Source organism: Mercenaria mercenaria, chromosome 3 (assembly GCF_021730395.1).
Source record: "Mercenaria mercenaria strain notata chromosome 3, MADL_Memer_1, whole genome shotgun sequence".
Taxonomy (NCBI): Eukaryota; Metazoa; Mollusca; class Bivalvia; order Venerida; family Veneridae; genus Mercenaria; species Mercenaria mercenaria.
This window is the reverse complement of record NC_069363.1, coordinates 3,658,749-3,673,453: the sequence shown is the minus strand read 5'-3', so window position 1 is coordinate 3,673,453 and position 14,705 is coordinate 3,658,749. Positions and strand designations below refer to the sequence as shown.

Genomic DNA, 14,705 nt, shown 5'->3' with positions numbered 1-14,705 from the left:
CGATTTTGGTGCGTGGCATTCCCTGTTTGATATTTGTCTTTGTTTTTATATTGAATACCACTTCACCTACAAGGATGGATGATAGTTCTTGATACCGGGTGTTTCAGTTCAACTAGCTCTGTGTTTGGAAGGAGAATGCACTGGGCGCCGCCATTATTCGCAGTTGCCTGACATACTAAAACACTAAGTACGACGGGAACCAGACTACTGAAAATGTAGTATTGTAAAATGTGAATTATTTGCGTTGTTAGAATCGAACTAATAATTTTGTTCCTATATTTTATCAGTTAGTAAAATATGGACAGGAGTTACAATACGTAAATACGCATCCTAACCCCTCCCATATTTAATTAATTAAACTGATAAAATTGATAATAACTGATTGAATAAATATATATGGGCAGTAGTTCGGATGCACTCATGATTCCATTATCATGCATCCGAACTTCTGCCCATATTTTATTAACTGGTAAAAATAGGGAAATAATTATTTTTTCTTAAATCACAAAGGTGTCGGTATTAGAAAGGTGTCAGAAATTGACTAATTTGCGCTCTCAAGATTTTCTCTATCCCTTTCCCCCAAATTTCTTCCGTTCCGTGTTTTAAGTATTTTTCAAAATGTTTGTAGCTTCCCTTTAATACTCTTCAAAAAGGAGAATATTCTATTTGGGAAAAAATAGGAGAATGTAAAGAAGTAATCACATAAGAAAAATATCGAGTCAAAACGCTGTATAGTTCCCATGTTGATATTACACATTTCTTTCTGCAGATGATAGATTTTTGTTTGCGAGAAAATGGTATTTGTCTAAGTACTGTGACTAGAGATATCGTCACAGCTGTCGTATTATATCGTTGACTATTAGTTTGAGGTCACAGGTAAAATTAGATTTTCAATTTTATTATTTCTCAACATTTGGTTGATTTGGAATTGTTCTTAAATGCATTGGTGTTCTATGTTGACTATCTGAGAAAGGTCAGGTCAGTGGTTTAGTCTAACTAATTTGATGGATTTAAGGAAATATTGTGGGCAATATCTCCACTCGCCTCTAACAGTCTAACACTAGAAAGATCAAAGTAGTGGAGGATATTTCTGATGAAATTTTCATCACTGCCCATGTGGGTTTAAATATGCTGATTTTGTTGCGAATACAAGATAAAGTCAAATAAAACTTAATGTATCAAAATGGAAATTTATTCCTCATTAATTTATGTAAAAATTCTCGAATAATTTAAAAAAATACAAATTTTCTGGTGATTTAAACGATATCAAGACGTTTCACCTCCTAGACGTATCTCTCCTAGACTTTTCACCTGGTTGTTTCACCCCTAGATGTTTCACCCCCTGATTATTTAAACCTATATGTATGTTTACAGTACAAAGCACAGCTGTGAAACCCAGCTAATAAATCTCTCCCAGGAAGTCTGTGACAACTTAGAACTAGGTCAACAAACAGATTAATTCATATTGTCATGTTTTACACCTTACACTCAAGAAATATGAAAATTAATCTATTTAAAAGGTTATTTGTTAAATAAAGAATTCAGCAGTGTGTAAATGACGTCATGAACACACTAAAATGGCTGCTTCCATGATCAGTCATTTCTTAAACTTCAAACTGCTAGAACTTTTTCAACAGCAGTCCGATTTTAAAAAATTATTTCAGTGTTATGAAAGGCTTGAGGATGGCGTTCATATAGAATTGACTTATTGTCAGGCTTTTCTTACCCTTTAAACGGCAGATTTCTTAATTTGGGGATTTTTAGGGTGTTCTGTAGTTGTATTTTTTAATTTCATAGTCGTAGGTTTTGGCATTTATTAGAACTTTTAAAATACATATGAAATTTATAGTATATTATATCTATGTGTGTAACAAAAAAAAAAACTAACATGATTACAGTGACCGGGAAACCCATGAGACATGAGCCATAGTCACATAAAAATAAAAAATGTCACGTAAGTTTTAAGTGGCGATGAGTCCTGTGTCACATAGCTAAACTGTATTGAATGCAAAAGAATGAAACTATTTAATAGTGCAAATGTTATGTAAAGGAATGTAACCAGTGTGGGGATTCAAAGTGCTTTCAGTGTTTAAAAACATGTGTTAACTTAACATAGTATTTTATTCTAGACTTTGATTTTTATGTCAGTTTTCAATATTTGTCTCCAAGAAAGAGGAAATTGTTGTTACTAAAAGGGCAAAAAAAGTTACCTTTAAGTTTTACAAAAAGGATATCAACAATAATGAGAAATTGACCTGCGATGAAAATAACAACACCCCGTTTTTAAATATATTTATTTCTGTTGAAGTTTTTATAATAAGTAAACAAGCAGTTTGTGCTCTTAGTGTCATACCTAGTCTAATACTGAGTGGATGTCTACTGTTACACGTAAAGTTCTCTGTGCTTTTAAATAATTGTTCATAGAAGTAACAGTACACTTGGTCTGCTTCTTCTTCTTCTTCCAAAGTATTAAATGTTGGCAAATTTTACTTTTATCACATACAGGTACATTGCTGTAAAATTCTTTTAAGAATGTTATACAGGGTATGATTAGAGCATTCTTCGGAAGACTTACATTTATTATCAGTGGTATAAAGGAGTACTATTCAGTTCTACCAGGAAAGTAGAGTAAACAAACTCCAAATTACCCAGTATCAAATGTAAACTGCTTTGAATATTATTGACATTAAAGCTGTGAAGCTGTTACAGTTTTAGTTGCTATACTTGTATTTAATTAAGAGCTTCTTTAATCTGAAATATATACATACTACAGTGCGAATTCCTAGCACACGAGTCGCAAATGTCCAATAGAAATTTCTGAATGTCACATGAAATTTTTAAATGTCACATAATAAATTGTGTATGATGGGCCATTGTCCCATGGACAAAAATTCTTTCCCTGTCACTGCATGAAAACGGCGTTAACATTGATTAAAGTAATTACATTTGAATGTGATGAATGAGTAAAAAATACAATGATTTTTATTTAGGATTTTTGTTTCATTTGTGACATGGCGATCCTGAATTTCTTTAAAATTTCTCATTTATTTTCAGAATGTTTCTTATTTATTTCAGAATATCATTGATTTAATTAAAAATGTCATGTCATATGATATCTTAATCAATGCTTACCTTATATGCTCGTTTGTTACATGCATTGTCGATTTTTAAGGGGGTGAGGACACAAGAGGGTTTGATACAGAAATGACATGTAACTTAATTGTGTTCAACATGTTGATAATAAACACTTGAACTTCCTTGAGAAAAGTTTTTCAGATAAAACTACATATTTTTCTGTTCTTCTTCTTCTACTATTACTATTTCGATTTCCTTTCATCCTTTTTACCCATTGCCGGTCCTGAAATAAGGTTAAATCAAACAAAATTAAAAAACTAAAAGTATATCAATGATGCGGGAAGACTAAGCAATGATATTGATTTTGGACATACAGATAGAGTTTGCTAATTTGTAAATTCTTTAAAAAAATGTTTTTTTTGTGACGAGGTTGTAAAATGAATAAAAGCATATAATGGCGTAGAGAGATTGATTTTATTTGATACTCTTTGTTTTCATGTCAATTAACAGGAGCTTTAAGCTCAGTGTGACTGTCTTCAGCAGTGAGGCCAACATTTTTAGCTCATCTGATTTTTTGAAAAAAAATGATGAGTTATTGTCATCACTTGAGCGGTTGTCGGCGTCGGCGTCGGCGTTGCCTGGTTAAGTTTTATGTTTAGGTCAGCTTTTCTCCTAAACTATCAAAGCTATTGCTTTGAAACTTGGAATACATGTTCACCATCATAAGCTGACCCTGTATAGCAAGAAACATAACTCCATCTTGCTTTTTGCAAGATTTATGGCCCCTTTTGTACTTAGAAAATATCAGATTTCTTGGTTAAGTTTTATGTTTAGGTCAACTTTTCTCCCAAACTATCAAAGCTATTGCTTTGAAACTTGGAATACTTGTTCACCATCATAAGCAGACCCTGTACATCAAGAAACATAACTCCATCTTGCTTTTTGCAAGATTTATTGCCCCTTTTGGATTTAGAAAATCAGTTTTCTTGGTTAAGTTTTATGTTTAGGTCAGCTTTTATCCTAAACTATCAAAGCTATTGCTTTAAAACTTGCAACACTTGTTCACCATCATAAGTTGACCCTGTACAGCAAGAAACATAACTCCATCCTGCTTTTTGCTAGATTTATGGCCCCTTTTGGACTTAGAAAATATCAGATTTCTTGGTTAAGTTTTATGTTTAGGTCAACTTTTTCTCTTAAACTATCAAAGCTATTGCTTTGAAACTTGCAGCACTTGTTCACCATCATAAGCTGACCCTGTACAGCAAGCAGCGTAACTCCATCCTGCTTTTTGCAATAATTATTGCCCCTTTTGGACTTAGAAAATCATTTTCTTGGTTGAGTATTATGTTTAAGTCAACTTTTCTCATAAACTATCAAAGCTATTGCTTTAAAACTTGCAACAGTTTTTCACCATCATAAGTGGACACTGTACATCAAGAAACATAACTCTATCCTGCTTTTTGCAAGAATGATGGCCCTTTTTAGACTTAGAAAATCATGGGTAGGACAATATTTCTATTACACAAAAAAAATCAGATGAGCGTCAGCACCCGCAAGGCGGTGCTCTTGTTTTATTTTCTGGTTTACGGGAGATTTTTCAAAAAATTAGGGTTGGGGGGGACAAATAAAAATAAAAATAAAAGTCCCAATTTTGAGCAGTCGACCAAATAAATAAAAATAAAACATCCAAAAGGATACAATTTTTTTATTTTTTGTAAGCCACAGAAAATGAAAGCTTGCAAGCTTAAATTGCATACACACTCACAAATGACCTATTCTGAACTGGTTTTTATCTCATCATCTCAATATACTGTTGTTTTCTTTATGTGTAGCTTGTATGAAATATGCCATTTTCAAAGTCACCAAGGATATGCACTATTTGTGTTTTTGTATGTATCTATTTTGAAGTAAAAATAGACTTGTGGAAACATTTTTCATTATTAAATACCACAGTTGACATTATCATAACGTAAGACCACTGCATAATGTTTATTATTTAAACATGAATAAAAACTGCTTTAAAATGGGTATATGCAATGACTACTTCAGGTCTGCATCCTGCATATATGCATATTGATTGGCTGGAGATGGAGTCTTAAAAGACAGGCATTGTCATACTAGAAATGAAAAATTATGAATTGATAAATATTATGCACACTCAGTGACACTGGCTTTAAAATTAAATTGCTTTGGTTAAGTTTCATTGGCTTGAATATTGTTTTATATTTTGCTGACTGTCAGTGCCACCTATATTGTACGACAAGCCAAAACAATCTGAATTTTGGTTCAGCTAAAATGTGTACAAAATAACAACCTTATCGGCCGATGTTCAGACAACATTATCGGAGATTTATTAGACTCTTCACTGAGATGGGACTTGGAAATAATAAGTTATGAGTCCGGAAAAACATTTATTACTGGATATGTCATTATGTGTTCCTCAGTGTCAAAGGCACATGTGGCATATAGTGTCTGAATGTTTGTCCCAAACATACTTTCAAAGGGTCTTCTTACAGATTTTGTTGGTATACTTTATTAAGTGAACATGACAATATATTGCTCGGAGTTTCATGTTTCGTAATTATCTTTTGAGTTATAATACCTGGCTAGAACTTGATCCTAGGAAATATTGAGATAATCTTTTATATATGGCCAATATCTCCACTGGATTAGATTGCCCGTCACAAATATTAAACAACTGTTAATCTGACGGTCCAATTATTTTGACTAGTTTGAATCTTTTAACACATGCATCATTGTCAAGCATTTGCTGGGACATGTCATTTTACATTGAAATTGCACTTTGTTTTGAACAGAACTACTGAAAATTGTGGTATTAGTTAGTTTTTCTTCTCTAACCCTCAAGACTTCAAAGTAAAAAAAAATGTTTAGCAAGCTGATACTCACTTTTGCTCTTCCATTTTGCCATTTCTTTGGTTTCTTTCCTTTTTATCAATTGTGGTATTTTTCTGACAGTCCCACATGAATTCGATCGTTGTCCAATTATAATATACAGACAACAAATCTTGTACATGTGATACGCCAGATTTTTCAACATCTGTTGATACTGATAGTGAAGGCCATTTTTCGTAGGTGATTACTCCTAATGTTGAGCTTTAGGTGCCGTAATTTCTACTCAGATCCAATTTCTTTACAACACTTGTTATCTCTGCCAACTCATTCCAAAGATTATTGTCTGTAAACTTGTATATTTTTCCAATTTAATTTCACACAATTTACATTTATGGTTAAAGGTCAGTAATTCAAATCCTTCTTTGTTTCATATAAAAAACGACAACTTCATGTCGTCTTTACGTATCTTTAGAGAACATCACTTTTTCCTACACCAATTTTTCATGAAAGTTCTATCACAAATTAACGAAAAAATGAAAAGAAAATAGGGGGTTGAATAGTTCCTAGTGAAATGCCAGTCAGTTGTGGTCTGCTACCCTAAAAATGGCGCATATTTGCTCTCCTCCGTGCAATAAACACCTACTTCCGGTTTCGATCTGCAAAACTTGCCATGTGGGTTGTATGAACATGAAAACTGTCTCATTTCATGCAGAATGTATTCTAGTAGCGAAAAAGTGTGATTAAAGCACTCGTTCTACACAAATTTGCACAGAAAATGGGAAAATTAAGATCTATTTATTATGGACTTCTTTCGACTACACCACGGAAGCACATTTTCGACCGAATTATTGACCTTATTCCTATAAGAAATGTTTCTGATCAAATTTCACACCATTTTCATCTCTATTTCCAAGAAAGATGTGATACCAAACATATTGCCAAGTTTCATTGTGAAATTCCGAGATTTTGGAGAAATATAGATATAATGGCAGGGGATCGCAACAACCAATCGAACGATAATTGTAAATAACCCAAGAGCAGCACAGAATTTTATGATGTTTAATCATTCAGAATCTATCATTTGGTCACATCACAAATCCGTCAAACTGAAAATACATGTACAAAACATAGTAAAGTCCCTGTATTAAACCACATCGCTACAGTATATTCATCAATTTCAGATTCAAATACAACGATACACAATATACGATATCAGCATCCGAAAATTAGTATATCCGAAACCCATTTTAAATGACAATAAAAATGCAGGAAATATTCGTGTTAAACGTTAGAAAGATTCGGGAAACATGTTCCAAATGTAATAGAGATCGTTAGGGGCCTACTACAATAAATCTATGTTACCTCTTTGGGTTCGCAAGACGCAAAGTTTCTAATTTTAATAAACTAACGTTTAAATAACGTTTCCCATGCCGCAAAAAGAACCGGACTAAAACAATTACAGTTACGAATAAATCGTCGCAGATGACGTTATCATCACAGCAGTTACATGGCTCCCCCAAATTGGCATTTGATGCAAATTTGAATACAAAAGAGAAACAATATGCACATTGGTTTTGTAACTTCAGTTTGACATAGAATACAATATGGAATAAATGTATGTCTGCGTACATTGTTGTCTACATTGCCACAATCAAACATTAACAATTACAGGTAAACACTTAATTACATAAAAATACACTACAAGGGTACCTTGACAATTACAAGTGAAGTCAATTACACAAAAATTACACACAAAAAAATACAAAAATACAAAATAGCACCAAGAACAGCATTTAAATCTGAACATGCAAAAATAGTTAGCAGACAATTAATCATTATAATGTACTGAAAAACAAAATGAAATCATGTTTTAATATTCTATTGAATATTGTATAGAGTCTATATGTATTTATCAAAATTAGAGTACAGTGCTTAAATATACTTCTACAATGACATAGATATATTATTATTATAAATCCAGCTGGAAAATAACAGAAGCTGCATTTTTTTTTTTATTAACTCTGTGAATAAAGCAACAACATTAAAAATTGTCTGACATTTTAACATTGTTAAAGATCTTACTATTCTTAGTATCCTGAATAAATCTATATACATGTACTGTGTGCTCGTAGATGGAAAGGCAGACTGTTACATACATATACACTACCTGTTAACAAGGCTCCTCGACGGGGATCTCCTCGGTTTCCTTCAACAACACTAACTTGTGGATTGGTCTTTCCATATACACAATAGGATTATTGCGCTTACCAGTTTTGTCCAAACAAGCCGTACCCAAAGCAAGTCTTACCTTACGTACAAGTCCATCCGAGTCTTTGAACACCTCCTGTACTCGCCCTATTTTCCAATTATTTCTTGCTAGATTATCATCATGTACTAGAACAATATCACCGTTTGACAGGTTTCTTTTTACAGACATGTCCATTTCTTACGTACCTGCAAGTTTTGTAGATATTCGTTCCTCCATCTGGTCCAGAACTGATTCAGTAAAAACTGAACTCTACGCCATCGACGCTTGCAATACATATCATTTGTCTGAAAGTTACCTGGTGGAGGAAGAATAATACTAGTTTTCATAGTGAGCAAATGATTGGGCGTCAATGGTGTGACAGATAATGGGTCATTTACATTTGCGACAGTGAGCGGACGACTATTGACTATCGATGCAGCCTCGTACAAAAATGTTCTTAAGCTGTCATCATCTAACGAATTGCCATGTGTATGTAACAGCGTGGCTAGGACACTTCTTACAGAACGAATCTGACGCTCCCACACGCTGCCCATGTGGCTAGCAGCAGGGACATTCATTTTCCATTCGAACCAGTCACAACCTTCCCTTAATAAGAACTGTTTTATTTGGTCGTTATCTACTGGTAATTCTGCAAGTGAGCTCTTTAATTCGTTTTCAGCACCTATAAAATTAGTGCCTCTGTCAGAACGAAGCTGACGAATCGGACCCCTAATTGCAATGAACCGTCTTAAACAGTTTATGAATGAATCAGTTTCTAAGGACGTAGCCGTTTCAACGTGAACTGCCCTGCAAGTTAGACAAGTGAACAGAACCCCATAGCGCTTCATTTCCTTTCGCCCTTCCTTAACATAAAATGGACCAAAATAGTCTACTGCGCAATACGTGAATGGGGGAGATGGTTCTAGATGGTCAGATGGCAAGTCGGCCATTTTTTTACCTTCAAAGGAACACCGTAACCTACGACAAACAACACATTTCAAAATCACATGAGAAACTGCCGAACTACAACCAATAATCCAGAGTCCATTATTCCGAATAACATTTGTGGTCATTCCGCGACCCTGATGTTGAACCTTGTCATGATAATGCCGTATAACAAGCTCTGTTATATGACCCTTTCTAGGAAGTACAACTGGAAACTTCACCAGATCTGATATTTCGGCATGTTGAACACGACCACCTACACGAATTAAGCCATTTTTGTCAAGGAACGGATCTAAGGAACACAGGTTTGACCTTCCCTTTAGGGTCTTAGTTCTTAATGACTGTTCTGCCCTGTCATTAGAAACTCTAACTATATTATGAGTCTTCAGTGTATCAACCTCACCCTTGAAATCATACAACTGGACAGCCTTAAAGATTTCAGTCTCGGCCTTCTGTAGTTCATTTACAGTAACGGGACTATAATGTAATGAACGTTTCTCCACACCAGTAGTTTGCAACTTCCCTGATTTTTGCAACAATTTTCCCTTGTACCTAAGCACCAATGCTACCGCTCGTTTACACCTGTGCCAATCAGAGAAGTACTCAAGCCGTTCCAACAACGAACTGAAGCAGGGTGGTTTTGCATTTGACAAAAATGCCTGAACATGTTTTAACTCTGGGTCATCAGGACATACTGAAAACTGTGCACCGATATTTGCTGAAATTGCATCCTGCTTCCAGAGAAATTCTGGACCATTGAGCCACATAGGGGTCTTAGCTAGCTCTGCTACAGATGCACCTCGAGAAGCCAAATCCGCAGGATTTTCACCAGAGGCAACATAATTCCATTGGTTAGGGTTTGTATGCTCTTTGATTTGCTGAACTCTGTTAGCGACGAATATATGAAATCTCCTTGCTTCGTTGCAAATATATCCCAGTACAACCTTACTATCGGTCCAGAAAAAGTGTTTAAGGTTTGGGAACTCAAGTTCTTGATCCAAAAGCGAGGAAATTTTAACTGACAACACAGCTGCTGTCAATTCAAGATGTGGTATTGTGATGGGTCTTAAAGGTACAACACGAGATTTGCCCATTAATAACGCACAATGCACCTGGCCAACATCAGTCACCAAACGAATATAGGAGCACTGCCCATACCCATAGCTACTTGCATCGGAAAAATGATGCATCTCAGTAATTCTGTTTTTGCCAAAACCTTCAGGCTTAACACATCTTGGAAACTTCAAAAGAGGAAGATTCTTCAGGTCAGCACACCACTTCACCCACTTGCCATTTAGACTTTCTGGTAAGGGGTCATCCCAACCCACCTGGTCTGCACACATCTGCTGCAGAATTTGCTTTCCGGATAAAGCCACTGGAGATATAAAACCAAGAGGATCGTATATCGAACTGACTGTAGATAAGATACCCCTTCTTGTGAGAGGGCGATTGTTTGAGACCATCTCATACTGAAATGTATCAGAGTCTAAGCACCAAAGGACTCCCAAGGTTCTCTGAACAGGTAAGTTATCACCAATCAAGTCAACATTTTTGAGATCTTTAGCTCGAGCTTCAGAAGGAAGGGACTGTATCACAACCTTAGAATTAGAGACAAACTTGTGGAGCCTAAGACCAGCCTTACTGCATAACTCAGTACTCTTCTTAACCAAATTGACAGCTTCAGGAACAGAAGATACAGACCTCAACCCATCATCAACATAAAAATCATGCCTTATGATGTGACCCATGTTAGCTATGTTAGACCCAAACTGTTCTTCATTGTCAGAAGCCATCTTCTTCATTCCAAAGTTAGCACAACCTGGGGAGGAAGTTGCTCCAAATAAATGAACAGTCATTCTAAATTCTGTAGGGAACCTTTCAAAGTCGTCATCCTCCAACCAAAGAAACCTAAGATAATCTCTATGGGCCTTACAAACCTTGAATTGGTGAAACATTTTTTCAACATCACACATCAAAGCCACCGGCTCCTTTCTGAACCTGCAAAGGACTCCCACAAGTTTATTGGTCAAGTCAGGGCCTTGAAGTAGATGTGCATTCAAGCTTTCGCCTTCAAACGTTGCGCTGCAATCAAAAACCACCCGAATTTTATCACGTTTCTGAGGGTGATACACTCCATGATGTGGAATAAACCAAGTGGTCTTATTCGAATTAAGATCTGACTCGGGGACCCTTTCAGCATGGCCATTACTAATCAGCTCCTTCATAAATTGGGAGTAGTGTTGACAGAATGTTGAGTCTCTTTTCAGTCTTTGTCTCAGAGATTTCACCCTTTTCAAAGCCATGGACTTGTTATTCGGAAGAACTGGATCAGCTCTCTTAAAAGGAAGTGGCATAACATAATGACCATCCTGAAAACAGATACCTTTGGACAGCTTCGACACAAAGAGCTGATCTTCCTGAGACAGTTTGTTGCACATTTCCCCAGAATCGCAAAACTCACGGTCAAGTATTCGCAAAATGTCACTGGACACAACCTCCTTGACCTTAGTACGCAGTGAGAACAGGACAACTTCTTTCTGACTATCACTTACTGATAGAGCCGAAGGAACTTCGCAACAGAGAACACGGTGACTCGAGACGATTGAGTCATCTTCAACGCAGTTTAAATCAATTGTTCCAACTATTGTCCATCCCAAATCTGTCTTTTGAGCGAAAGGACCATTACCAACAGGAGTTATAACTTCCCGAGGGACTAGAGCTTGTGGGCAATTATATCCAATTAACAAACCTATCTCTGCCTCTTGCAGAGGTGGTAAGCAGTCAGAAATGCATTTTAAGTGTGGCCAGAACTTAGCATGATCGGGTGTTGGAATGTGTGCACGATTGGCTGGCATTATCTCCCTTGTATAGGTATCAGGTAAGGTTATATGGGTGTAGTCATAGAAACCTCTAACTTGTAGACCCTTCAACTTTTGACTGTTCACTATTTTGTTCTCGGCATGCAGAGTCGATAGTGACAATTTAACGTCAACCCCAGAAAGACCCAAAGCACTGCGGGTACCATCTAACAAAAAGGTGGTATCTGACTGAGTGTCCAATAAAGCATATACAAGAACCTCCCTATCAGGATTGTCGCAATGCGATACAAACACAGGTAGAATCATTGAACACTTACTGATCTGGCCTATGTTGCTTAAGAACGCAGCACCTGAGTGTCCAGCCTGTACAGGTGTACCTGTAACTGCGTTCTCCTTGTTGACATCACCATTACCATTTTCGCTGCCAGTCTTCCTGGAATCACTCTGGGTAAGTTTGTCACCATGTAGAGAGCTAGGGTGATTCTTAGAACAAACTTTACATTTTAACCGTTGTCTGCAACTTTTAGATACATGGCCTTTCTGTAAGCAACCAAAACACAGTTTCTTTTCCAATGCGAAGGCCTTTCTATCAACTACCGACTTTTTCAGAAAGGAAAAACAAACATCAAGACCATGGTGCCTTTGACATAAAGGACAAACATTCTGAGACTGACGTGAACCTTGATATGTAGTCGACTGTGTATTCGAAAGATAGGAACGACAACCAGGACTGGTAGAAGCCTTAGCTTGTCTAGGTGTGTATTTTCCAACCTTGTCACTAGCAGAACTGAGATTACCCTTGACGTAAAAGACAGAAGTAACTGGGTCCGAAGCTATCTTTGCTTCCTTCGAAACAAAGTCAACAAACTGCTTAAAGGAGGGGAACACCCTCAGTTCTTCCTTCGATGTGGCTGCAATTCTGTTCCACCTTATAACTAGCCATTCAGGCAACTTGGACAACATTTTTTGATTTTCCCGGCTATCATTCAAAACACTTAAGCTTGGAACACTACTCATTGCTGTAAGACACTGCTTCAAAAAATCAGAGAATTTAAGCAACCCAGAAGCATCTTTTGGTACAACCTTTGGCCAGGATTCAAGTTTGCTAATTTTGTTGTCGATATTGTTCGACAGCCACCTCAATGCAGCCGCAGACGTCAAGCCTCCTTTACAAACCCAATTAATTTTTCTGTCAAAGTTTGAACTCGTGTTAACTGCTCGTATGTACTTTCCCTTGCTGTCACTGACAAATAAAGGTGTCAATATAGGGTTAGTAGGTTCTTCCAGTTCCACATCTCGACCAGCTTGTTTTAATAATTTCCGGTTACTCATCTGATGTCATCAACACACTGATTCCGCAGAGTTTGACTATAATGGCAGGGGATCGCAACAACCAATCGAACGATAATTGTAAATAACCCAAGAGCAGCACAGAATTTTATGATGTTTAATCATTCAGAATCTATCATTTGGTCACATCACAAATCCGTCAAACTGAAAATACATGTACAAAACATAGTAAAGTCCCTGTATTAAACCACATCGCTACAGTATATTCATCAATTTCAGATTCAAATACAACGATACACAATATACAATATCAGCATCCGAAAATTAGTATATCCGAAACCCATTTTAAATGACAATAAAAATGCAGGAAATATTCGTGTTAAACGTTAGAAAGATTCGGGAAACATGTTCCAAATGTAATAGAGATCGTTAGGGGCCTACTACAATAAATCTATGTTACCTCTTTGGGTTCGCAAGACGCAAAGTTTCTAATTTTAATAAACTAACGTTTAAATAACGTTTCCCATGCCGCAAAAAGAACCGGACTAAAACAATTACAGTTACGAATAAATCGTCGCAGATGACGTTATCATCACAGCAGTAACAATAGACATTTAATAGAAGCCACCCCCTACCCATTTACAGGGCTAAATTTTGGCCTTATGGACCTTTTGTTATATATTTTGGTAAAAGTTTCACTTTTTTGCATCATTTATCACTGGGATTCTGAAATATCATTCATTCCGTCATGAATAAGACCCAGAAGGATGCATTTTGTGCATTTTCTGACATTCTGGAGACAAAGTATTGGCTCTTAAATCCCAGAAATCGCTGCTGAAATAGACGCATCTATATAAAATAAGGTCAAAATTGAAAAATTTTCAAATTTCATTATTATTTTGCATTGGAAACAGTCTTTTATATTATATACAACCGATTTATGGCTATAAAGACTAATTACGATGTGTTTCGAGAATAGTCTTATTTCAGCTCTTATAGGTTAAAGGTCAGTAATTCAAATCCTTCTTTGTTTCATATAAAAAACGACAATTTCATGTCGTCTTCCCTTACAGAAGCAAGCCTCTGTGGCGTACATGCTGCGTATTTGCTGTGTATATGCCGCGAACACAGTAGTACGCCAGAGGAGTACATTTTACATACACTTTTCGACGAGTACACAGCATGTACGCAGGAGGTCACTAGTACACTTCAAGTACGCAGCACAGACTCTGAAAATTTAAGGAGTACACTGCATGTACGCAGGAGGGACTTGTACAAGAAAATAGTACACTGCATGTACACCGCAGATACTTTGAAATTTGTGCAGTACACTTCATATACGCGGGAAAGACTTGTACAGTTTCTTTTGGCATTTATACTTAGTTTTTTTTTTATTAGTTAAAGTCTGAAGTAAACTTCATATACGCGGGAGGGACTTCATGCAGGAAGGATTTCTACATTTTTTTTTTTGG

At 36.2% G+C, this 14,705-nt stretch overlaps 3 protein-coding genes and 1 long non-coding RNA gene across 7 annotated transcripts in view; 2 read left to right on the top strand and 2 right to left on the bottom strand.

The window, feature by feature from the left end:
• Positions 1-14,705, top strand: part of LOC123525564 (poly(U)-specific endoribonuclease-B-like) — a 97,565-nt gene that overhangs the window by 70,184 nt on the left and 12,676 nt on the right. The gene's annotated exons all lie outside the window — the stretch shown is intronic.
• LOC123525566 (RB1-inducible coiled-coil protein 1-like) overlaps positions 670-14,705 on the top strand; it is an 88,105-nt gene continuing 74,069 nt past the window's right edge. For all 3 annotated transcript variants that reach the window (XR_008370076.1, XM_045304709.2, XM_053537753.1), the window contains exon 1: positions 670-876. The gene's annotated coding sequence lies outside the window, so the exon portion shown is untranslated. The remainder of the gene's footprint in view (positions 877-14,705) is intronic.
• On the bottom strand, positions 6,977-8,367 carry LOC128555468 (uncharacterized). The gene is made up of 2 exons (XR_008370080.1): positions 7,294-8,367; positions 6,977-7,037 (listed from the first exon to the last, which is right to left on the bottom strand). It is a non-coding gene; the product is annotated as an uncharacterized LOC128555468 (long non-coding RNA).
• On the bottom strand, positions 8,433-13,771 carry LOC123525951 (uncharacterized). Its single transcript, XM_053537720.1, has 3 exons — positions 13,694-13,771; positions 8,701-13,437; positions 8,433-8,495 (listed from the first exon to the last, which is right to left on the bottom strand). Exons 2-3 carry the CDS (start codon positions 13,273-13,275, stop codon positions 8,433-8,435), a joined length of 4,638 nt encoding a protein of 1,545 aa, XP_053393695.1. The 5' UTR covers positions 13,276-13,437; positions 13,694-13,771.